General features: G+C 44.8%; 1 protein-coding gene across 22 annotated transcripts in view; it reads left to right on the forward strand.

Annotated features, from left to right (window-relative positions):
• The window catches only part of ABLIM1 (actin binding LIM protein 1), a 282,491-nt gene that overhangs the window by 180,517 nt on the left and 77,197 nt on the right, over positions 1–24,777 (forward strand). For 20 of the 22 annotated variants that reach the window (XM_032490845.1, XM_032490859.1, XM_014558211.2 and 17 more), the window contains 2 exons: positions 3,251–3,377; positions 5,340–5,433. In XM_032490845.1, the coding sequence (XP_032346736.1) occupies positions 3,251–3,377; positions 5,340–5,433 (221 nt within the window). Of the gene's footprint in view, positions 1–3,250; positions 3,378–5,339; positions 5,434–19,081; positions 19,269–24,110; positions 24,463–24,777 lie in introns of those variants that run through there. The other 2 variants (XM_032490863.1, XM_032490862.1) reach the window with 2 other exon arrangements.

Below are 24,777 nucleotides of genomic sequence, written 5' to 3' on the forward strand. Positions count from 1 at the left end.
GTTCTAAGCACTGTACGAAGCACTTCACAGTGCAGCTTCTCTTCTTCCTCATAGCAGCCTAAGAAGTGGCTCACATTTCACAGAGAAGAAACAAGGATTCAGAGACAGCAACTTTTCCAAGTCTTCCTGATTGTAAAGCCTGCTCTCTCATCATCCCCCTGCCTTCCATCACCCTAGCCCCCACTGCTGTGCAGAGGAGGCTCCAAACAGTTCTTCCGACCTTCCTGAGCCCGACTGTCTTCAGTTGTAGAATTGAAAAACCATCTCTAAAGTTTATTTTCTGCTTAAAAAAACTCTTATCAACCAGCATCTTCCATATTATTTTAAATCTTCACTGCCATCTAGTGGGCATGATCTAATGAGAAGAATGAAGAAAATACTCCATGCAACTTGATTTTAAAACTGCCAGTTCATCTTAAATCAGTATTGTGCTCCTAACCTTTAAAATCTGCATTTATGCACAAGTATTGTGGCCTTCCATTTTTATGTTTATAGTAAACTACCAAATGTGCAATCGCCTTGGTAAGATTTTTGGTGAGATGCTGGGAATCTTTTAAACCCCAGCTTTTAAAGAAAAATGTGTAATGCTGTAATGACCGTATAATACACACTCAGCTTATAATGGGCTCTGCTTAAAGAAGTTCTAATCTGCAATATTCATAACTTGTACAGCAGATGTATTTTTAACTTTAAATATTTATTTTCTCAGCTTTTTTTATACTGTCATGATTTTAAAAATTAGCTTAAAATGAGCTTATATTATGCATACTGCTTTACAGCTTGCTTTTTTTTTTTTCAGCTCAAATCTATTTTGGGTATCTTTCCATGCCAGCACACAAATCTACCTCGTTCTTTTTAACAGTATGTAGTGTAAGCCCCAGACTTGAACAAGCAAGTTCTTAATGTTCTTAGATGGCATCACCTAACGCATGTCTGGGAAAACCTAGGGCACAGCCCCCCAACTTCCTAATGCTGGAGAGTCCTGCCGCTGACCATGGTGTTTGTGAGCTGGCTTCTCAGAGGTTTGCTTCCATTCCCAAATAAAGAATGAGCTGCTTCATACACATCTACACACACACACACACACACACACAATTCCATTATTGACTCTAATTAATGTAGCCAGTTCCTCATTAATGTCCACATAGGCTATTTTCGGTTTTATTACTACAAAAATGCTGTAGGGGATGAATGAACATATTCTTTGGGGATTACACACACACAGACACACAGACACACACACATGCACATTCTTTTGCAAATTTCTTTGTGGAATAAAATCTTAGACATGAAATTGCTGAATCTAAGGGTATGTAAGTACCCAGAGACCAAAGATCACCAGAAACATACCTGTAGTCAAAAAAAAAAAAAAAAAAAGTCAAGTGTACTTAAACTGTGGCAAGGGAGAAAGCCAGAATTGTGAGCCATCTCAAGATGACATTTGGAGAGACTTTTCTAGGATCTGGGCTTGTGCTGGGAGTGTGAGGGAGGATTTGAGGGAGCAGGAGCAGTCTGGGTTGCGTGTTGTCAAGAAGCAAGAGCAAGTCAGCGATCGGGCATCTTAACAAGTTTTTCTAGAAAAAGAGAGAATTAAAGTTGGTCTAGAAATGTCATTATTAGTACAAGATTAGCAGTCACGGATCTGGGCAGAAGAGGTGACTGTTTAATCAATTTGTGTTCCGAGAGGCCTTGTCTGCACATTTCTTTATTCTATGAGTTTTTTATGATCCATTGGGGACATCATGGGCAACCTGCCGGCAGTGCTTTCTTTCACTTTCTCAGGTACATTGATTTTAAATGTCTGTAGACATTTAAATTGCTTTCCAGAAAGGTTACCCCAATTTACAGGCTGACTTGGGAGATATTGCTTGTTCAATGAATTGGTTCCAGACCACCACGATAAAGCAAATACAGCAATAAAATGAGTCACACAATTTTTTTGCTTTCCTAGCGCATGTGATAGTTATACTTACACTATGCTGTAGTCTAGTAAGTGTGCAATAGCATTATGTCTAAAAAAGCAATGTGCATACCTGAACTAGAAACTACTTTATTGCTGAAAAATGCTGACCATCATCTGAGCCTTCAGTGAGTCACAGTAGGAAGGTCAAACATCATTGACCACTATGACAAATATAATAATAATGAAAAAGTTTGAAATATTGGGAGAATTACCAAAATGTAACACAGACACACAAAGTGAGGAAATGTTGTTGGAAAAATGGCGCCAATAGACTTGAGCAAGGCAGGGTTGCCACAAACCTTCAGTTTGTAAAAAACACATCTTCCAAGCACAGTAAAGTGAAGCACAACAAAACAGGGGTGTGCCTGTGCCTCCTTCTGGGTTCTTTTAAATACTCAACTTCCCTAACAATGACGTGAGTAATAATCAGAACAGTCAGAATAATGACAGTTGTAATAATAGCAAACATTTACAGAGCCACTTCCAAGTGTCAGCCGCCTGCTAACTACCTCATTCCATTGACTCTTCATCAGAGAACTCGAGACAAACCCTAATAGCATCCCAGCTTTCATATGAGGAAACCAAGGCTTAGAAAAGGGGAGAATCAGCCTGGGTCACGTGGCTAGTCCACATGAGTTGGGGTTCAGAACTGGGCCATCTCATTCCAAATCCCACACTCTTTTACCATGAAAAAAATACTTTCTCCTTCATTTGCTTCATGGGAGACTGCCATGGAGAATTTAAAGCTAAGGAATTAAGAACCATTGAGTGGATGATCACAAATCTTTGAAAGTCTGGTTTTGGTTGATAAGGAAGTAGAGTCTTGTTTACAGAAATGAGACTTGTTGGCAGGGTCCCAGGAACTACACATAAGTGTGAGCTAGGCATCCAGCACGGGATGTTTAGCTTCCCACGTGTGCCCTCAATAAAGGCCAATGAGAGCTTTCTGAAAATCACAGCCAAGACACTATAATTAAATCGTCTCTGGGCCAGCTGGAGCTCAGAGGGTCTTTAAATCACACCCCCCCCCGCAAGGAAATAAACAGATGAAGGTCATGCATCCCCTTGAATCCACTGAGGTTCCTGACGTCCCCATGCTGTGTGAGGACGGGGCCTGCGGGTCTGCTGGGAAAGATTTCGTGCAGGGAGAGGAAGCGGAGAGAAATGATGCTGAAGTAAATATTTAGTGAGTGTGTGATGGGTGCACACTGGGGTTCAGAGCAGTCCTGCCTACTTGGATTTAGCAAAACAAACGGGGAGTAACAGCTGGTGGCTGCTCTTTTCCAGACTGCGCTGGCTGTGGACGGGATATCAAGAACGGGCAGGCGCTGCTGGCGCTGGAGAAGCAGTGGCACTTAGGCTGCTTCAAGTGCAAGTCCTGCGGGAAGGTCCTCACCGGGGAGTACATCAGCAAGTAAGGCTGGGGCCCCGGAGGCGGCGAGATCCTCAGGGGGATGGGGCCGTGGCGGGCCCTCTGCAGGCCCTGCGCCTGCGCCTGCTTGGAGACCCCACCCCATCCAAGCAGGCGTCAGGAAAAACAGTCCCATCCCACAATCAATATGAACTTTTTCCTATAAAACTTTAGAAAAGAATTTTATTCTATTCTTCTCTGGTTGCCACAGTTGGCCTGCTCTAAATTTAATGCCATGTCAGTCATTGCCTATCGTTAACAGTGAGCGAAGCTGACACAACGGTAAGGCTGTATGTTGTAACTGATTAAGCCTTTAGTAATTTTACTGTGGCTCTTTTTTTTTTTCTCTCTTCTTATTTGGAATTAGTAAACCTTTGTCCTCTTTCCAGGTCTCGGACATATTTGTAGACCCCACCCCACCCCCCTAAAAAAACCCACAGAGCTCATTAGGACCCATACACAAAACAGCTTACCAGGGGGAATGAGTTCACTAGAGTAGGTGGCATTTTTATTTTTTGTTCCATGTAACCTGGAGAAACCAGTTACAGTGGTTACCTTTTAACTTAAGGGGGAAAGAATGAGCATGGGAGGGGGGAGCAGGGAGAGTCCAGTGGCAATGAGGGAACATTTTCCCCCACTTTAAAAAACGTTCTCCAATCAGGTAAATATATCACCTATTCAAAACAAAGTAACTGAATTTAACATAGGAATATAGTCAAACAAACAAAGGAAGTAGCTTGGGCCCGACTCCCTAGAAATCTAATTCTGCAGGTCGGGGATGAAGCAAACACTGGTATTGGAAAGGAGACACTCCACAGGTGATTCTAATGCACAGCCAAAGTCAGAAGGAAAAATGCTCAGCTTTTAAACTGACACTGATGGCCGTGCAGCGGTAGGTAACCGGGCTGCGTTCTAACTTTTCTGTGCAACGGCGCACATAGAAAATGAAATTTTTACTGCATCCTTTTTACCTTTTTACTTGTTCTGCTCACCATGTGACAGGCCAGTAAGTCTGGAGATGAGGTGTTGGGGCAGGCATAACAACTCTGTTTGGAAAGCCTGCAGACTGGGAAGATGGCAGACTGATGTCCTGGATAACCTTCTTACTCAAGTCAGAATCCAGGCTCCTTTTATACGAAAAAGAAGAGGGGGTGTGGTTGGTTGTTGCAAACTTCTTGGTATCGGAATCCTTGCAGCTGTCCATGTAGATCATCAGATCAGGATGTTCCTGTAAACCTCCAACAAGACAAATATTCTCTGTTCTGCAACTTTTTATCTCCATATGAATGGAAAAGTATTATACCCTTAAAGGTCAGAGCCTTGAGAATGGCCCATCCTGTATATTTCAAGCTATAGGCAACATTCTTTTACAAAAGGTGCAGAATCAGCATGACTAAGCCCAGGAAACAGAGCACAGGGTTAGAGCTAAAGGTACAGATCTAATATGGAGTCAGATTTGTTCTTCCCTGTTACATCCTGAAATAAATGAAGGAGTTTGCAGGAGGCTGGATGAAAGGCCCTGGGCTCTCCAGGGCCCCTGAGGGCTGAGGAGATGGCATCTCCATGCTGTTGGGAGGCTCAGGCATGTGAGATCAAGGAGGTGGTGGGGGACAAGGAAGAGGAACACTGGGCCACATCTGAAGCCCGTCTGGCCTGGGAGTGCAAGAGAGTGACTCCAGGCTTTTGCTCGTTAGTTAAGTCCGAGACAACCTAGGAATCAGCAGCAGTCACCATGTGGTGACTTAGCTGTTACTTGCAAGTGGCTTGGGGAACCTCAGTGCTCGTTCTGAACCACTTGGCTTTGTGGGTTTTGATCCTGAGACCAGGGCTCCAGGCCCGTGAATGCTGGAGGGAGAGAAATACGTCCTGCTGCCATTCTGTGGGAAAGGGCTGAGAGGATCGTGGTTTGGGTGTCTTTCCTACGCTCGGCCTCCTCCAGGAGCTGAACGCTCTCTTGTCCTGCAGGGATGGCGCTCCGTACTGCGAGAAGGACTACCAAGGGCTCTTCGGGGTGAAGTGTGAGGCCTGTCACCAGTTCATCACAGGGAAAGTCCTGGAGGTAAGTGACAGACAGGCTCGCCGCAAAGCCACCGTCCTTTTCCTCAAGGCCCTCAGAAACACACGAGGGCCTCTTTTTCCATTTTTCCCAACTTCTTCCTCACACGCGGAGGAAAGAAAGTAGCAGGAGATGACTAATCGCTGAGGGAACTAAGGTGTCGCCCTGTCTTGTCAGGCAGTTTCAGCGTGGGAATTGGAATGACAGAGAATTTGAAGGGAAAAAAAGAATGGTAGGGGGTCTGACAGGAATTAAGATGAAGGGAAGGTTATACTAAACTGTTCTGTGTTGGTAAGTCAGGAAGCAGGAAATGAAGACCATGCCAGAGCCGTGTGCGTGCGTGTGTACGTATGTGCATACGTGCCTGCGTGTCCATGTGTGCGTGCACACGTGCGTACGTGCGCCTGTGTGTCCATGTGTGCGTGTACACGTGCGTATGTGCGCTGTGTGTCCATGTGTGCCTGCACACGTGCGTACGTGCGCCTGCGCGTCCATGTGTGCGTGTGCACCTGGGAGAGTACAGACTCAGGGCGTGTACAGACTGAGGTTAAGAAAAGAGTAGTGAAAGGCGGGGCGTAGACATCCCCACCCGCGGAAAACCGCATCCTGTGGGACCCAGAACATCCTGGGGCCCAGGCTGAGCTGAAGCCTGTCGAGTTCAGGCGTGACGGCCTCGCGGGCGCCTGCTTCCTGCCTCCTCGGCAGCGGCCCCACCGGCCTCTGCCCCTGGGCCGAGCTGCACTTCTCTGGGGCGGGGCCGTCTGTGGAAGTTGGGGGCCGGAGTTCAGAGAGCCACTGCCCGGCTTCTCACAGGCCAGTGGCGTGTCAACCCAGTCCGATGGAGAAAGTAAAGATTGCCCCACACCGTCCCACGTTTCAGGGCGGAGGACGTGTACTGAGCAGAGATGAGTCAGGACGCCCAGTGGAATCCTGGGAAGGTGACCAGCTGGTTGAGCAACATGTCACATCGCTTCAGCAGACACCAGGGCACTGAATCCTCATAACCACGTTCAGACTTCCCAGCAGGGTGTGTTTTAGGGACGCAGGGCGTGAATCCGAGAGGCCCCCACTTTGTCTCTGGGCAGTTTCTGAGGGATTTCACAAAGTCCAGTGTTGCCTTCCTTATCCCACAGCAAGTTCTGTGATGCCCTTCTGTCCATGAAGTGCAGATGGGCCAGGGTTGGCGATGTGCCGGGACCTAGTCCAGCTAATTAGGTTTGGGAGATGAGAAGTGAGTGTTGTCAATGCAGTTACTTCTGACACAGTGGAAGGGTGTTTCAGGAACAAGGAACAGCAACTGCAGAGGCTCAGAGGCAAGGCCGAGCAGAGCACACCAAAGAAATAAAGTCAGTTGGGCAGAAGCACACATGAGAAAAATGATGCTGGCAAGAGCATGAGGACCTCTAAAGTGACATTCAGGAGGTTGGCTTTACCCTAAGAATGGTAGGAAGCCATTGATGTGATTGTAGCTGGAGTGGCATGTGATTTGATCAGCTTGTTATGTGAAGAGTGGGTGGGAGTCCTCACACGCATGTGCCCCCCCCATGTTCACAGCAGCTCTGCCCACACCAGGCAGAAGGTGGAAACAACCCAAGAGTCCATGGATGGATGGATGAACACCATGTAGTATATATACAAACAATGGAATATCATTCAGCCTTAAAAAGGAATTCTGACACATGCTACAACATGGATGAACCTTGAAAACATTATGCCAAGTGGAAAAAACCAGTCATAAAAGGCCACCTACTGTATGATTCCATTTAGACAAAATAGCCAGAACCGGTGGCTTTGTAGAGAGAGAACGCAGATTGGTGGTTGCCTGGAGTTGGGGGGAAGGAGTAGGGATGGGCAGTAACTGCTTATTGGTACCTACTTGGGGCCACGAAAATGTTGTGGAACCAGATAGAGGTGGTGGTTGTACAACCTTTAGAATGTCCTAAATGTCATGGAATTGTTTGTCTTAAAATGATTAATTTTTTTTAATTTTCATTTTAAATGGAAGTACTGAGGATTGAACCGAGGACCTTGTACATGCTAAGCATGTGCTCCTACACTGAGCTATACCCTCCCCCCACCATGATTAATTTTATATTATGTGAATTTTACTTCAAAGTTTTAAAGAAATGGATGGAAAAGGAGTGAGAGTGGAGACAGGGCGGCCAGTTAGAAGACTCCTGCAGAGCTCTGGACACCCAACTGTGGGGACACTGGCTGGCGTCAAACCTGAAAGGTGGACTCCCACCCCCCGACACACAGTTGAGTGGGGAGGAGTTTTCATGTCCTTTGCAGTAAAGCTTTCACTGTGAGCCCAGGTGCACATCACAGCTGAGTTTGGGGCCCAGGGTGAAGCATATCCCTAGGAGGCTATTGGAGAAGATGGTTGGGACCCATCCAGAGGGCAGCTTAAAGTCCTGTAGTCTTATCACAAGACACAAAATGCAGTGGTCCTCCCCTGTCCCCCACATGTGCCCCTCATCCCTCCACGGAGCCCCAGAGCGCTGCTCTCAGGAGGAGCCATGAGTGGGGCCCAAAAACATTCCTTTGGGCTTGCCAAGTTTGATCTGCTTCACGGGGCTGAAATAAACCTGTTGAGTTGGGAGCAACTGGGAAATTTCATTTTAAAACAACAATAAGATGGGACTTAGATTTACCACGGTGATCATTTCATAATATATAAAATACCACATCTCTGTTGTACACCTGAAACTAATATAATATTGTGTGTTGATTCTAATTCAATAATAAGTAAATGAAACAATAATAACACACCAGAACTATCTCCCAGATGTTCCGCTGCAGCATGAGAGGCAGGAAGACAGTGAACCCAGCCCTTAGCTTGGAGCCCCCACGTTTGTGGAAGGTGCGGATTGAAGCAGCTGTCTCCTTATCCAACTATGAAGCAGCTGTCTCCTTATCCAACTTTGGGGGAACTGTGTCCCCCCAAAAGAGTTGGGGAGACAAAAGGGCTGGTGGGGGGGGTGTTTATTACCTTCAGATTTAGTTCAACAGCTGTGGGAGGGAATCTCTGAAATAAAACTATAGAGCCAAGAACCTTCCCTTTTTGAAGACACATCTGCTTACTCTGGTTCTCCCTGGAGGCTGGAGTTTTGCAGTGCTCACCACGACTGGGAGGGCCCCTCACCCGATTGGCTCCTGGCTTCACCTCCTGTGGGACCCTTGGAGAGGATGAGGGCTTGGATGCCTTCCGCACAGGCCCACAGAGGTGGGGCTGCCGGGGGCAGTTTCCCGTGGGGTTCCAGGCAGATTCAGGGCCCACCCAGTGGGCATGACATCCCCCGCAGTTGGGCGTGTGATCTAGAAAAATGTCCTGCACAGTGAGCATGCAGACATGTGACAGCTCGTGAGTCAGTCTGGCTCAGCTCCCAATACAAAACCGGACTGGCCTCCTCCCGCTGTGGCCTCCTCCCGCTGCCTTTGTTCTCTGTGGGTGAAGCATGATGATTCTGGACCTGTAAATACTGTAATCCTTGCTTTGGGTTTTTTTTTTTTCCCATTTTAAAAATTGTGGTAAAATCCACCTAACATAAAATATATCATCTTAACCATTTTTAAGTGTACAACAGTTCAGTGTATTAAATATATTCATAATGTGAAGCTATCACCACCATCCATCTCCATTATTTGTTATCTCTTCTAAAACTGAAACCCTGTACTTATTAAACAATATGTTCCCATCCCCCTACCCTCCAGCTCCACGCAATGACCTTCTATTTTCTGTCTATGAATTTGACTACTCTAAGTATCTCATATAAATGGAATCATACAGTTTTTGTAATTTTTTGGTGGATGGGCTTATTTCACTTAAAATAATATCCTCAAGGTTCATCCATGTTGTAGCATGTGCCAGTGTTTCCTTCCTTCTTAAGGCTGAGTAATATTCCATTATGTAGCTAGACCCCTTTTTGCTTAACCATTTTTTTGATCTTTGATTTTGTTGTTTTTTGGATTGATTTTACCCATGGAGATCATAAATATATTGTTAGTTCCCTGTGTCTTCTGTAACAGTGGTATCTTAAAACCACAGAAACTTATTCTCTCACAGCTCTGGAGGCCTCAAGTCCCAAACTGAGGTGTTGGCAGGGCCATGTTCCCTCTGAAGGCTCTAGGGGAGAATCTCCCTTGCCTCAACAGCTTCTGGTGCCTGTGGCTGCGTGACCCGATCTCTGCCTCCATCTTTGCGAGGCCTTTGCCTCTGCGTCCCCTCTTCTCTCTGTGCCAAACCTCCCTCTGCCTTTCTCTCGGCTTGTCATTGGATTAAGATCCACCGGGGTCATCCAGGGTGGTTCCCTCATCTCAGGGTCCTTAGCTTAACTACATCTGCAAAGACCCTTTTCCCAAAGATTTACGGGTTCCAGAGATCTGATGTGGATGTATCCTTTGGGGTGGGGAGGGCATTCCAGTAAACCTGAAAGCTTACACGCGTATCATCCCGGTGAGGTCTGAAGCTCTGGTGTGTCTTTCACCGGACCCTTCCTAAGCGTCGGAGGTGTCCTAAGGCTGCTTCTCTCTGTGTGGTTTGCCCTGAGAAGCCACCAGACACCTGAGGGAGCTTTGTGAGGGAGAAAGGTCCCTGGGCAGTGATCAAGCAGCTCCAGGCTCAGCTGTGTCACTAATTCCTGAGTCATTTTGGACAAGTCATTTAGCTTCTTGGCTCTGAAATTCACAGCTGTGACCTTGGGCAACTCACTCAACTCCTGTGAGCCTTAGTTTTTCTTTAAATACAAATATTAAAAATATGTATGTAAATCCAAGACCTGGACCACTTAACTCCTGAAGTCTCTTTGGTTCTAAGGATCTGAGTTCCATAATTCTCCTTTCTTGGATCTAAGGGGTTTAAAGCCAGCAGTTCTTTTTTTTCTGGAAACTGGCATGTAATACTCAACACATAGCACACTCTCAGATTGTAGTTTCTATTTATCATGAGCTTGCTTTCAGTTTTGTTTTTGAGAGACATTTTGCTATAGATGGCACATTTTTAGAGCTTAAGCTAACTCACCTATAAATTCAGGAGTGTTCTGAAGATGTTTACAACCTGACTCCTAATTAAGAAGGCCAGAAGCAGGTTTGTGTGAGATAGTGGAGTTTGCCAATAGCCTTCCATCTCCACCTCCACCCTCTAAACTCTTCTCTGAAGCAACTGTGCGCCTCCCCCTCCTTACTTCCCTCCCCTCCCCCACTCTGCTCCCTCTGGCTTTATCAGCCCAATGGAAACAGGAAGCTACATGAGGCTTCAGATGTAGGTCACAGATGTCAGTAGACGTTGGGGGCACCCCTTTGGTGTGAGTTTCCTTCCATCTTTGATGGATGGTCCTAGGAGATCTCTGACTCCAACACACTTCCGTTCCTGGGTGCAGGTGGTTACCTGCCAACTTTTCAAAGGAAGAAAGCAGCAACAAAATAGTTCCAAAATGAAGGTAGTACAGGAAGAAAAAAAAAGCAAATGTCAAGCTGGACACAAAAGTCTGGAGGGTAAAGGAAAAAGGCCTGTCCATGTCCGCTTCCCTCCCTGCCTCGGGCTGTTCCATCTGCAGACCGAGGGTGGACCTGACTTCTCTTAGCCTGTCCATTCTCTTGCACAACTCGCTTCCCCAGGGACCTCAGTGTTTACTGAGCGCTCGCCTGATTCCTTCAAGACCAGTGCTCTCAGGCGTTGGCTCCTTCCCTCTGCAGACAGTGCTGCCCTGAGCAGGCACCTGGCCGTCTGCACACCAGGAGGCCAGAGACAAAGGAAAGTTGTGTGTCTGCATTCATACTCGGTAGAGGAGGGCGGGGCTCCTGGTCTTTTCTTTCTGGTCACCACCCCCAGGAAATCAATCCTCCTGTCTTTCCAGAAAAGCTGGTGGCACACATCTTTTTGTGATGGAGTGTTTACTGGGCCACTGGCGTTCTTCCTGGAAGGATGTGTGTGATAGTGTCTGTCACAATTTGAATACCGCCCAATGTAAGAGAGAGACCCTCAAATGTGGCCCAGGGCCAGTCTTCCAGCCCCATTATCACCTTTCCATTCATACCTACAGGGTGACACTGGCCTGTCTTTATCTGTTAACTTGGAAGCTGTGGATTTCAAAAGGACAGGATTCAGACTTGCTTTAGACCCCTCCTGCTGGACCCCTGCAGTGTGGAAAATGAAATCACAATGTGATTCAGCAAATCCTCTCCCTTGACTCTCTGATGGATTAAATCCCGGTGGCTTTTTGTTTTGTTTTTACTCTTGGACTAAAACTGCTTTTTCATTAAGCGCAGGGACAGATGTTTGTGATGTTCCCGTAAAACTAATTCATGTTGTAAATTGGAGGCCCTGGTCCCCTTCCTTCCTTTTGCTGTAAGTATTTTAAGCATGTTCTGTGTAACAGCCATAAGCAGAGAGCAGGTCTTGTTTGAGGCTAAATAACCTGTTATCTAGTGAGAGGAAACATAGGCTATCCCAGGGTACGCACATGACGGATAATCTTTTTGTCACCATTGAAGATGTAATTTGCAAAGACAGACTGAACGCTGAAGTCCCTCCTTTCTCGTTCTGTGTATATCGTATAAATGCCAAGCAAGAAGACTAAGCTGTGTTTGTGCAGAAGACTAATTGCATTCTTCTCATTCTCCCTGTGCTCAGAGGAATTCATGCCTCCTTCCACTTAATTGTGGACCTAAATATTTTTGAGGATCAGGGAAGGGAAAAAAAATCAAATAATATTCGTAGTTTCAGTTGAGATGGTCTCTGCCCCGGTGAACAGTGAGCCACCAAAATATCCTGCTTTTGTGTAACATTTGCACATGATCTCGTAAGTATTTACCCCTCGCAGCAGGCCTGTAAAGTGATGAGGGCAGTTACGCCCGCCCTCCGCTTACAGGTGAGGCCGCTGAGCGCCAGAGACCCAGGGGCTGATCAGCAAAAGAACCACAATTAGAAGGCACATCCCTCGGTTCTCAGAAAATAGGAACCACACGTGCACACACACGCACGCACACGATGTGCACACACACTGCTTCATGATTCGCTTGGCAGTGACCATTGCCGAAAACAAGTAATTAATTTGCCTCCCACCATAACTTACAGAAGGACCAAAATTTACCATTCCTGGTGAAATGGGGAGAGCCTAACTCATCGGTGGCCCTGCTGTATCTATTTTCAGGACAGTAAACATTTGCTGCTTGTTTGGTTTCCTTTTTACCCATGAAAAGTGTCCCTAAAGGTCAGGGACTCTGCTTGTAGAGTATGCTGTGTTTCCTTGCAGTTTTGCCTCATTCTGTTTTGTCTCCTTTAATCAGCTGGAGGCTCCACAGGGCATGTGGCATGGCCCGTGGACAATATTGTAGATGGATAGTGCAAATGTTCTCAAGCTAGGCAGCATGCTTTCTTCATAGCACTCTGGTCTAGGATTCTGCAGAGCTCAGTGGAAAGTCAGGAAGACCTGTGAGGCTGTTCCAATAGAGGGACACCAGTCACCTTTCCTAATTTAAAATACAGCTTAACAATAAGCTGCAGAAATGGCCTCATTTTAAATCTGAGTTAAGCAAGATGTGGTATATCCACACAATGGAATATTATCCAGCAATAAAAAGGAATAAAGTCCTGATAACCTGCTACAGCATGGAGGAACCTTGAGATGCTAAGTGAAAGACACTAGTCACAAAAGACCACCCATTATTTGATTCCTAGAATAGGCAAATCTGTAGAGGCAGAAAGTCTATTAGTGGTTCCCAGGGTCTGGGGGGAGGGGGAAATGACTTACTGGGTATGGAGTTTCTTTTGGGGGTGATGAAATGTTCTTGAATTAGGTAGTAGTGATGTGCACAACTCTGTGAATATACTAAAAACCACTTAAATGGATGAATTTTATGGGATACGGATAATATCTCAGTGTAGATAGACAGACCTATATAGGCATCTATCCATCTATGCAGAAATATACAAGGTGATAGAGAGCTGGGATCTCGTGTTTCTCAGTTTCCTCTTCTGTAGGATGAGAATACTAATCACTAACCTCATAGGGCTGCAGGATTTGAAAAATAAAGGCATAATTAGTAGCCAAGTCAGTCCTCTCTCCTCTCTCCCTCTCTCTTCTTCTTTCTTCCGGTCTTTGATAGTTTATTAGGTATAAGGAAGTGGATAAAGGACAAGAATGGGGATTCATGTCAATAAATGTCTTAATGCCAGATTGTATGCCAGCTTCTTTCCTTTGTGAGCATTTAAACTTTTCATTCTCTGCGTGGTCACAGGTCATCACACAGAACTGTGCCCTTGATCACCGAGTGTAACTTGATTAACATGTAATCTCCCCAGTGCGGGAAAGCAAACTGAAGTTTAAATTCAACATATGGTTTATGATATGTTGGTTGCAACATCTTATTTGTGAAGAATAACTCGGTGCTAATGTTTTGCCCCCTCTGTCATTAATAGATCAGAATTGGTCCAGTAGAGTATAAGGAACATGTTGACATGATAAATGATTGGAGAAAAATCTATCTGATTCACCCAAAGCTATCCACTTTGTCCTACATTAATGGCAAGAGGAAATGTGTTGCCAGGGTAACCAAAGACTTGGTTCACAGGCAGTAAAAATTTGATATTAATTTTTTTTTAAAATCACCCCATTTCTGCCAGCACAAATGGAAGGGCTTTCTTCTCCAGAAATGACACTTTGAAAAGAATTTCTATTTTGAGTTAAAAAGATGTTTTGTTTTTCGGTGTTATTTCACTTCAGAGAGTTTAGCTTATTGCTGGTGAGACGTGGGGGTGGGGGTGACAGTTGAACCAAGTAGGGGAACGTGAGAAATCAGCAAGTAGTACTGAGCATATGCCGGTGGCCCTACATTGGGGGCCACAGAAGGAAACGTGAGATTTAGGGCTTGTCAGAAAGATGAGGCATGCATTTCTAAAAGTAATAAGGTGTCCAAGTCTAAAATTATGCCCCTGGAAGTGTCCAGGGGACCTCCAGGGCTCATGAATGCCCCAAACCATTGCAGCATCTTCAGTCTGAGGATGATTCTCAGTGGTGGAATTGCACTTTGGATATAACTAGGACCCAAGAACAGAGACACAGTCTGTCTAGACAAGTGATCACCAAGTACACTGACGGGACAGATCTCTGATCTGGCCGCTGTTCTGGGCAGAGAAGTGATGACCCCTCAGAGTTGTCCTTCCTCCCCTCCAGGACCCAACCCATTGTGAGCCTTAGAAGGCTCATGTGTCTGTGTTTTCATGGACCCAGAGCACCCGTCCCGTCCCTTCTTGCTGTTGCCTACCTGCTCCCATTCCTGGCTCTGTTCGTGCCTCCTTTACCACTATAAACCTAAAAGGGATGATTATAGCCCTTCTTCTAAGTGATCGATTCCAGGGTGCCTCACCTGCCCTGCGGAAGTGACCTTCAGTGACTTCCAAGGTAATTTTCATGACCATTATTTTTTGGTGGAGCAGAAAAAGAATTTCATCTTTGGCAGTGTATCTCAGTACACTAAAGGTATCTGGGGGCCCATAGTCGTGTGAGGCCCAAGTAAGAGGCACACACAGTAAATGTCCTGAAGTTTAAAAGAGATGCTTGTCAGTTATTAAAAGTCAGCTTTGGATCTTGAAGACTGGGTAGGTACAGGCAGGTGAGAGTGAGGAATTTGTCTCCATTTGCACTTGTTACCAAAGTCTAAGGTCACTTTTCTTTCTACCTTGTTTGTTTCTTTGATTTTAAACATGTGGCTTCATTTTACCATGTGGTTTAATCGCATGCTTATAATGTGGTGTTTTCTACTTCAAATCATTTTTGTTAGGTTGTAAACTTTAAAAATTTGAAAAAAAATTTCCATTGCTAACTAGCATTATTTTAACTTAATTATGAGGTAAACTGGCTTTGTGGGTCCACCTGGGTCCATTCTCCATCTGAAAGTTCGTCCCTACTAGAAAATACCTGCCATCCTCTTGGATCTGCCTACCTGGCCGATAGTTGGTGGTGAGAGAGGCAAAGGGCTCTCTACACCCAGATCTGGCCTTTCTCCTGACACTTGGGCTGTGCTTCTGCTGGGTATTGTGACAACCCTTTGGGTCTCAAGAAATCTTTTCTAGCTTCTGGATTCATAACAACTCAGACAAAAGGTGCTGTCTAAGGCTACCCTCGCTCTATTTTGTCCTTATGTTTTTGTCCACTTAGCCTCTTAAAGCAAGTGTTTAACTTGGAGGTCTGCCTTGAAACAGGGCGCCATCCACAGGTCACCAGGACAACTTCTGTTCTGGGTACAGTTTTCTCTAGGTGAGGATGTGAGACATTCCATGAGGCCCAGGAGATGATGAATGTCCAGGGGAGATGGGAGCCTTTGGTCCCTGCCTCTGGCAGTGATGCTGCCTCATAGCTGCAGGTTTCCTCCTCTTCTGTTTTCCCCCTGAACATGCTTGCTCCCTGGACCTCACGGCTTCCTACGTTGTGAGGGATGTTATGCCAATTCCAGCAAATGGACCTGCTTAGAATTTTGTTAGGAAGAGTGACGGTTAGGGCTGGTGCCCATCCATCCCAGCGGAAATGAACTGGTTCAGTAATTCCCCTCCCAAAAGGACACTTTGGAGTAAATGAACCCTGTTTATAAATCATCTATTTTCATGGCCTTGCAGCAAAACTCAAAACTGCAGGCATCTTGGAAACACAGAATCAGGAATTTTGAAGCTTGATGTGGCCTTAGGTGAGGTGGGAGAGGGAAGAAGAGTGGTTAGCAGAAAGAACTGATATAGCCAGAAACAGCAGGATTTGGCTCTAGCAGCTACACTTAGAGCTGAGCAATGGGTAGCAAGTTGCTTGAACTCTTTGAGCCTTGGCGTCCTCATCTGTAAAAAGTGGATAATCTTTACCTCTCAGAGGCTTAAATTGGATTATAAATGCATCATCTGGGACAATGCTTGATATACAGTGCTTCAGGGAATCTGCGCTCCCCCCCCCCCCATTTTCTTCCTTCATACATGAAGAAACAGATTTTGTAAAAGCCCAGTATTTTGAATGAGCTCATAACTTCCTATCTGTATGAAGGAGTCGGGCTCACCCCCTATCGATTTATTCTCTGATGTAGTCAAATACGTGATTACTACAGATGCACAGGTCAATAGTCCTGTTGATGGTTTGTTTTGAAATTTTCTTCAATCACTTAGTTTTAGACATTCACTTGCCCGTAAATTCAATCTATCATTGTTTCAGCAAGTTTTTCTATTACTTTTTATAAGGCATCTAGTAGCTGCTAAATAAAGATTTGTTGATGAATGATTGTTTTCCCCATTATGAATTTTTGTCATGGCCTTTAACCAAAAATTAAAGATTTCTCATACTCATTGGGCATAAATTCCTCACCACCCTACTAATTACTGATTCCTTACCCTCACATGTGAAACAAATGCCCGTGTGTCTTTTTCCTGTCTGTTAATGTCTGTCTTACTGCATCCACTTGAGTATGGTCTGTGCTAAGTGTAAACTCCTGGGGGATTTACACTTTCTGTTTAATTGTTCTGTATAAGGTCCAGCACGTTTGCCTAAATGGGGCCTTCGTCAGTATCTAGGTTGACGATGAAGTGACCTCTTAGCTTCTAAGGACTGTAAAAGCTCCAATATCAGCTCCCTGATATAGACTGAGTCCCTTTCGAACAGATGTCAACCAACTGCCCCTTTGATTAGTAACACCTTTATTTACATACCTTACAATTCACTGGGGTTCAGTGTGTGACTCAGTATTCTTTAGTAAATTTACAGAGCTGTGCAAGCATCATTACAATCCAGTTTTAGAACATTTCCATCAGCTCCAACAGATCCTTGTGCCTTTGATTCTTTACTCTTCACTTTGTTTCCCAAAATCCCATCCCACATGAATGTACAAAAAGGGCAGGTCGACAGGAAAGGCATTCATTATTGCTCGCCAAGGGCCGCCCAACCAGGTAGGTTTCTCTAAACTCTTGACTCTGTAGTGTGGTGATATGGGGCCCTTTTCATTTGGAAACTCACAAATTAGGAAGTCTACTTGGTAAATCTGAAGATGAACTACCCCTATCCTGGAAGACGTAGAGGTGATTAAATAAATAAAATCTGAAAGAGGAGCCGATACTCCACACGTGGAAGAGTAGAAAGAGGATGATGAAGTCTGGGGGACAGTGAGCCCAGTTCTTATGCTCCGTGACTTCTAGGGCTGTGCCCCGGAGCCTCGCCGAGTTTCCCTTTGTCTTTGTAAGGAGAGACTCCTTCACTCCTCTGACAAACAGCAGACTGCCTGATGATGCCTCAAACAAGAGGCGAAGTTCTGGGATTGTCCAGGTAACAGGTAGAGTGCCCGACTGCTGAGGTTTTACAAGCCAAGGCTGGTGTCCTAAAACCACCGCACGTAAGAATCACCTGGATATCTTGTTAAAAGTGTGGGTTACCAGGCTTCACCCAGAGGTTCTGGGGGTCCAGCCTGGGTCTGGGAATCTGCACATTAACATGTCAACGCTGCTGTCGATGATTCTGGTAGGGGCCAGGGGATTACAGATCACACTTAGAGAACCTCACCCTACAAGGGTGTGGTGAAGGCACATTCATGGGAGCTTTCGACTCCTTGGAAGGAAAATGCACTAGAAATTTAGCTAATGCCTTGTAATTATGGTAATGTGTAACCCAGTAGCTTCCTCTTCATTGTAGAAGCATAGTTTTATTGCTAAAATCCTTACAGTTTCTTCAGCAGTGTTTGGGATTGCTTCCAAACCAGCTTAAAGAGATTTCACACACATACACACAAAGGTCTTTTTATTAGCTGATCTTTACAGGCCAATAATCTCCATGAAAAATTTCCCTAAATCACTTTAGCCTTGGTAAAAATGACAAGAGTTGTAACAGAATCTTGCCCTAGTCCTAATAAAGGGCTGCATGGAAGGGGCTGTGCTGTCAGGGTAGAAAGCTCTGGTTTCTCTGGCTCACATACATGCAGAGCATGTGGCTTCGCCTTCTGTGGTGGGTTCATCTGGGATTTCTACAGGACAGTTTAGTGAACAGTGAGGTAATGCATGTAAAGTGCCTACAATGTAGGTATCTAGTAATTTTTTTTTTTGCTGCAATAAAAGAGCATATTACAAAATGTACCAACAATATGAATCATGGAAGCTTGGTAAACAAAATTGGGGGGTGGGGGGAACGTTTCTCTCAAAAAATATGAACGTGAACATTCTGAAATAGGAAACTTTTGAATAACAACTGGAAACCAAAATCAAGTTGCACTGGGTTTTATTACACTGACATGAAGGATGTCACAAAGTGTGCCTCCAACACAGTGACTTGGGAGAGGAGGCTGCCAGCTATTTGATCCCTATGTGTACCTTTCCATCATCTCAAATCCAAGAAAGAAACTTAAAAAGAAGGAGGCTGATTGCAATGCAAGCCTCCGCCTCGGGGATAATCACTGTCAGATTTACGGTGCAGACAGCCGTGGATGAACGTAAAGAAATGGTACTTTCCCCACCTGCGTTTAAAAAAAAAAGAAAGAAAGAAAGAAAATCTACCCCCCTCCTTTTTTCAGAAACATGGACTGGCCCGTCAGTGGCTGCTGGTATGTTTAACTAGTAAGCACAGCAGGAGAGGGAGGGTGGGAACGCCTGCCTGCCTCGCTGTGTTCTTTTTTTCCCCGTGTGTGCCTCGGGAGAGATGCACGTTTCAATTCGTTAGCCTAGCTTCCGAGAGGAGCCCGCTCCTGTCCCCCAGGCGGGAGCCACAGTCCGTGGGGCTGAGGCCTGGCGTTTCCAAGCCTTGTCGCAGGGTTCTGAGTTTGAAACCCAGAGGAGTTCCCTGCTCAGCACAGCCAGAACAGAAGTAGAAGAAAAGGAGCCCTGGCTTAAGGTAAAGTGGCAGTGCTGGAGGTCCTTTGCTTTGCAGGGCGGACATGAGAGTCCCGGCTTCCTAGGCGGCATCTGAGGCCCCGAGGGCTCTGCTGGATGCTGGCGACAGAAGCCACTGGCATTGGCCTGAAAGACATTTTATAAACTTTTTGCATTTCTTATGCTGCAAATGGAACTACCAGGCTTGTTTTTCATTGATCCACTACTAGACTAAAGGGCAGGAAAAGGCGGGCTATTTGACTGAGAGTTATAGTTTATTGACCTTTTAAGCAGTATTTGTAGTTTTTGTTTGTTTGTTTGTTTGTTTGGTTTTTTTTTAGGCTGCTATTCCTAAGATTGAAAGGAAGAGGAGTGTAGTTTCCAGATTGTTTCATTTTGTTTTGTCTGTGGTTGGAGAGCTCCATGGAATTTATATTTGAGATGAAAGGATTTAAGAGTCATTTGGGGAATCGGATGGTAAAAGTGGCTAGAGGAATTGAGTCAATTTATCTGTTACTATAAATGTGTGGATTTTTTTCCTTTAAGAAGGTCCCCATGCATGAATATGAGGTAGCAAAACATTTGTGCATTATTCATCTTTTGTTACAGCTGCAGGTCGAAAGAGCCTGATTGTGGCCTCTACCATCTTTGGGCAGGAAATGAGAGAAATCTAGAGATTCTTGCCTATACAATGCAGTTTTTCTAAAAACCTAGTTATTAATCAAATCATTCTCCAAAGTTTATTTTGGAGAAAAAAAGTTTTAAAGTGTGCTATGCGACCACTAAAGAAGGAATGAGACAAGAAAAATCATCTCATCCCTGAAGGAAATAGATTTATGACTTAGGAAAGGTTAAAAAAAAAAAGAGGGGGGGAGTCTAGCCAAAAAGCCAGCAGGAGTGTGGTCGCCATGGCAGCTTCTATCCCTTAACTGGGATTGGGGATTTAAAAGAAATTTGAGCCTGCTTTCTCAGAGAGGGTCCAGGAGGTATGTTAAGAGGATGTGAAGTTATTTGGATTATACAAGCAGGTTCTGACAAGTAAGTGAAAATAACTAATTAAAATATCATTGCCATTCTACAATGGATCAAAAGGCTTGTTGAGTCATGATGTCCTTATAGAAAAGATGAATTTGCCTCGGCTCACTGGTATAAATTACTTCTGAGGAGGGGTTTTAAGAGCAAGTGTGAGACCCGGCCAAGCCTCTTTGAAACAAGTTTTAAATGGGTGTTTTGACCTAGTGTTTTCAAGTGGGTTTCCTCTGCCTTTTCACGTGTCAGCGAGTGTCACCCTGGCATCAGTGGCTTATCCAGCTGGTTCAGGGAATATCCTATCATGACAACAGAGGTCTGCAGGTTTTTCCCTCCCACTAAATAATAGCTCATTTAAAAGGGTAGAAAAGTCCAAAATACTCAGTACTTGCACCTCCACTCTGCAGAGGGACGATCAGGATTTTGCCTCCTGTCAATCAGGTTTTCTCAGCCTCAGCACGACTGACATTTCAGATGGGATGATCTTTGTTGGGGGGATTGTCCTGTCGGGTGAGCAGCAGCATCCCTGGTCGCTGCCCACTAGGTGACAGTCCCATTCCCTCCCCAGCTCAGCAACCAAAAATATCTCCAGACATTGCCAAACGTTCCATGCTGTGCAAAAATCAACCCTCAGTTGAGAACCACTGATATAAAGAAGCCACTTTTGAGACCTACTGCTGCAGATGTGGAAGAGAGTGCTGAGTGCAGGAGTGGGGGGGCGGAGGGGGGGACTTGTGCTGGACCCCAGGGGAGGGAGGGTGGCTCTCAAAAGAACAGTAACAGGACAAATTTTTTGTCCTGTGCATTTTGGTCTTTGTTTTGTCTTGTTTTTGTTTGAAATCACATCCTGGGCTGGGTAGGGGAGCAGAGGTTAAGCACTGTTCTCGATACACATTCTTCTGCTCCTGGCCTCTCCCCTCATGGTCCTTTGTGGGCCTTATTTGATACAGTGCCTCATCAAACTTCTCTAAATTGAATCCTATCTTAAGTGCATCCCATGAATGTACTAATTTTTTTTTTGAATCTCATATTATAGCCCATTGTATAAGGCAAATAATTACCCATAACTTATCAGGTCTGTAAATAAAGGTTTTTTTGATATGTGAGCTTTGAGTAAATCTGGGAGATGTGAAACACCCATTTGGATTTCTTCTGGAACCCGTAGCTAAATGCTTTCATTTCTTTTTTCCTTTCCCCTCTCTGCACCAGTGGGTCTCAAACTTTTTTTTTAATTTTATTTTTTATTGAAGTGTAGTTGATTTACAGTGTTAGTTTCAGGTGTACAGCATATATATACTTTTTTTTTCAGATTCTTTTCCATTATATGTTGTTACAAGAAATTGAAAATTGTTCCTTGTACTATACAGTAGGTCCACAAACTTCCTGATTGTTTAGGAACTGGGTCTCATTTTGTCAATGAAATAAAATAGTCACAGCCTTTTTCCAACTTTCAAATAAGAATAAAGTCAAAGGCTGGAATTTTTTCATTTAAAAATTTTCTTACGCCTTTAGCACGTGCTGTTGCTTATTTGCTCTCAAAGGTTAACAGGTTACAAAATGAATGAAATCATGACAAATACTGGAACAAAACATTTGAAATAGCCAATTTTGCTTAGTTTACTTTTTTTTTCCCCAGTGGACCTATGTTCCAATTATAGCTTTAAATTTCATAAGTATACATCCATAATCTTATTAAACAGTTATCTCTGGCACACAAGTTATATGTGTCACATTTTTTTGGCATGTCTCCAAGAACATGGTACGTTGCACTGAACAGTGCGACTTCAAGCAGCTACACAGGCCACTCAGGGAGGTAGCCCTCCTCAAGCCCAGCTGAGGCACGGGTGGCATCTGGCGTCGGCTGAGCATATCAGGAAGCACCTCTACTTGATGGAGTCCTTCTTGGTGATAGGGTGGGAATGGCCCATGCTGTTTTCTTCTTTTGGTTACAAAGCAGATCTTCCATTTTCCTCTACCTTGGAGGTATCTTTTCCTCAAATGACAATCCACCCCCTCGTTCACTAAACCCAAGATCTGTGAGTGCAGAGAACACTAGTATTTTAGGTCCATTCTATCACCAGGATGGAGCACAGTGCCTACCAACATTGGTTGCTCAGTAGTTGATGAATAAACAAGTGAATGTCAGTGATTCCCATAGAAGGACCACCCAGGAGCTTGGTCTGCCGGAAGCTCACATGTCTGTGACCTGTGTCTTGTCCAGGTAGTCTGTGCTGTGTATTTTTTTTTCCAAAAGAACATATCCAATCCCCATCCAAACAGCCTTTAATCTTTGAGGGACTACCAGGGGAATCTTTTTTTTTTTTCTTTTCTTTTCTTTTTGTTTTTAATTGAAGTATAGTCAGTGTACCATGTTGTGTCAATTTTTGGTGTACAGCACAGTATTTCAGTCATACATATACATGTATATATATATTCCTTTTCATATTCTTTTTCATTCTAGATTACTACAAGATATGGACTATAGTTCTCTGTGCTGTACAGTAGAAACTTGTTGTTTTACCTATTTTATTTATAGTAGTTAGTATCTGCAAATCTCAAATTCCCAGTTTATCCCTTCCCATCCCCTCCCCCTGCCAGGGGAATCTTTTAAGGATATAGGAAAAGTTATTCTGGGGGTTGTAAAATTTGGAGGGGGACCTTTATAGACTTTTCTTCATGAGGCCCAGAAATTAAATTTCTGCTCTTATTTCAAGCCCTACATGCTAAAGCTGCCTCGTGGCTTCAATAAGAGAAAGAGAGAACCAACCCTAGAACTTGACCCAAAGGCAGTGCACTCCCATCTTTGTCCTTAAGAAAATTATCCAGTCAAGTGAACTTGTAGATCACAAATGAAAAAAAAATATGCCTTATATACTCTAGGTATTGGGGTATGAAGTCTTAGAGAATTGGGAGGGTCTACTGGGAAATAAGAATAGTGCTGCTCAAAAGAGCCCACATTTCTTAAATCAGATATCAGGACATGGGGTGTCCAAATGAGACAGATGACTTGAAATGCAACTTCCCTGAAATATGCAGGATACAAAGATGCAGTAGTGAGAGGTAGAGGAGCCCAAGATGGTCTTAATGCTAGAGTTCAGAGACTCACTCCAACTCCGTTTTTCTAAAGCAGAGCCCCTCGTATGAGTCTGTATGGGCAAGAATGAGTTGAACCAGTGCCTTAAGCTGCCCAGGCTTAAAGTGTGGCCTTGCGAGGAGGCCCTAATAAAAGAGGAAACAAACCCCACTGCTTTTCTTGTTCACCAAGTTCCAGTCTTTGGCAAATATGTTATCTCTGTCTCCTTCAGCATTGCTGGTTCGCATGGAGGTCATTTTCTGCTCATAAACATTAGATGACGCAGAAATGCTTGCTTACGCTTAAGACCGCTTTTATCTTTCCCTCCTGCTAAATAATAATTGTGTGAGTCTGCCTTGTGCTCGGCAGCTGGCTCCTTGCATCTGTGCTTATATCCGTATACCTCGTCCAAATAAACATACTTGAAAAGACAGAGAAATGTGTTTTGAACAGTTTAGAACATCCTCTAACAGAGAGTTTTAGCTCAGCTTTCTGCTTTGTTTTGGCAGCTTGTTGAGGATGCAGAGTGTATCTGGTTCTGGCAAGAGATTAAAGAAGGTGTTGGTTCTTACATGACAGAGTTTAAGGCCTAAGGATGGGAGGGGGGCCGAGACGGGGGCAGGGAGGACAGGTTTCCAGTCTTCCTTTGTGTTTTCTAAAGAGTTTTAAAGCACATGGGGGAAAAAATGTGCCTGGCTGGGTTTTTTGTTTTGACTTTAAACCTCAGAACTGTAAAAACCTATTGAAACATGTTATCTTGGCTTGGCTGGCTTGGCTGGCTTGGCCAGCCCTCTGTGATTAAGTTCCTCCCCTGCCTCCTGCATCACCTGCCTCTCTCCCCATTCGCTCCAGCCCACTGGCCTCCTTTATGTCCCTCTAGCACACTCTCTCTTGCCAACTCTAGGTCTTTGCACTCTCTCTTCCCTCTGCCTGGAATATTCTTCCCCCAGGTTGTGGTCTATCCCCTGGTTCTGCTTTATTTTCTTCATGGCGCTTTTTTCCCCCATGCTTTGAAATTCTTCTCTGTTTGTATACCCGTCATTGTCTGTTACCTGTTGCTAGAATGGAAACTTCATGACACATGCAGCCACATTCCCAGCACCTAAAGCATAAGGTAGGTGCTCGATACATGGATGGGGATGGACAGGTGGACAGATGGATGGCAACGGAAGGAGGGAGGCTGGGAGGACCACCTGTCTAGTACACTCCTCTTCCCCTTTAAATCTAAGTGCTCCTCTTCTTGGTGCCTCCCTGGCTCCCCAGCACAGTTATCTTGGGTGATTTTTCTCCCCCACACCCACCTCGCTTGGCACGTTACACCAACAGTGTCATCTTGTTGGAGTCCCTTGTTTTGGGAGCAGCCACCCCTCTGCAGGGTAAGCCTCTGGGCAGAGAGAGCTAATAAAGGTTGATTTGGGCTGCCTTCACA

Source organism: Camelus ferus, chromosome 11 (genome assembly GCF_009834535.1).
Source record: "Camelus ferus isolate YT-003-E chromosome 11, BCGSAC_Cfer_1.0, whole genome shotgun sequence".
Classification (NCBI taxonomy): domain Eukaryota; kingdom Metazoa; phylum Chordata; class Mammalia; order Artiodactyla; family Camelidae; genus Camelus; species Camelus ferus.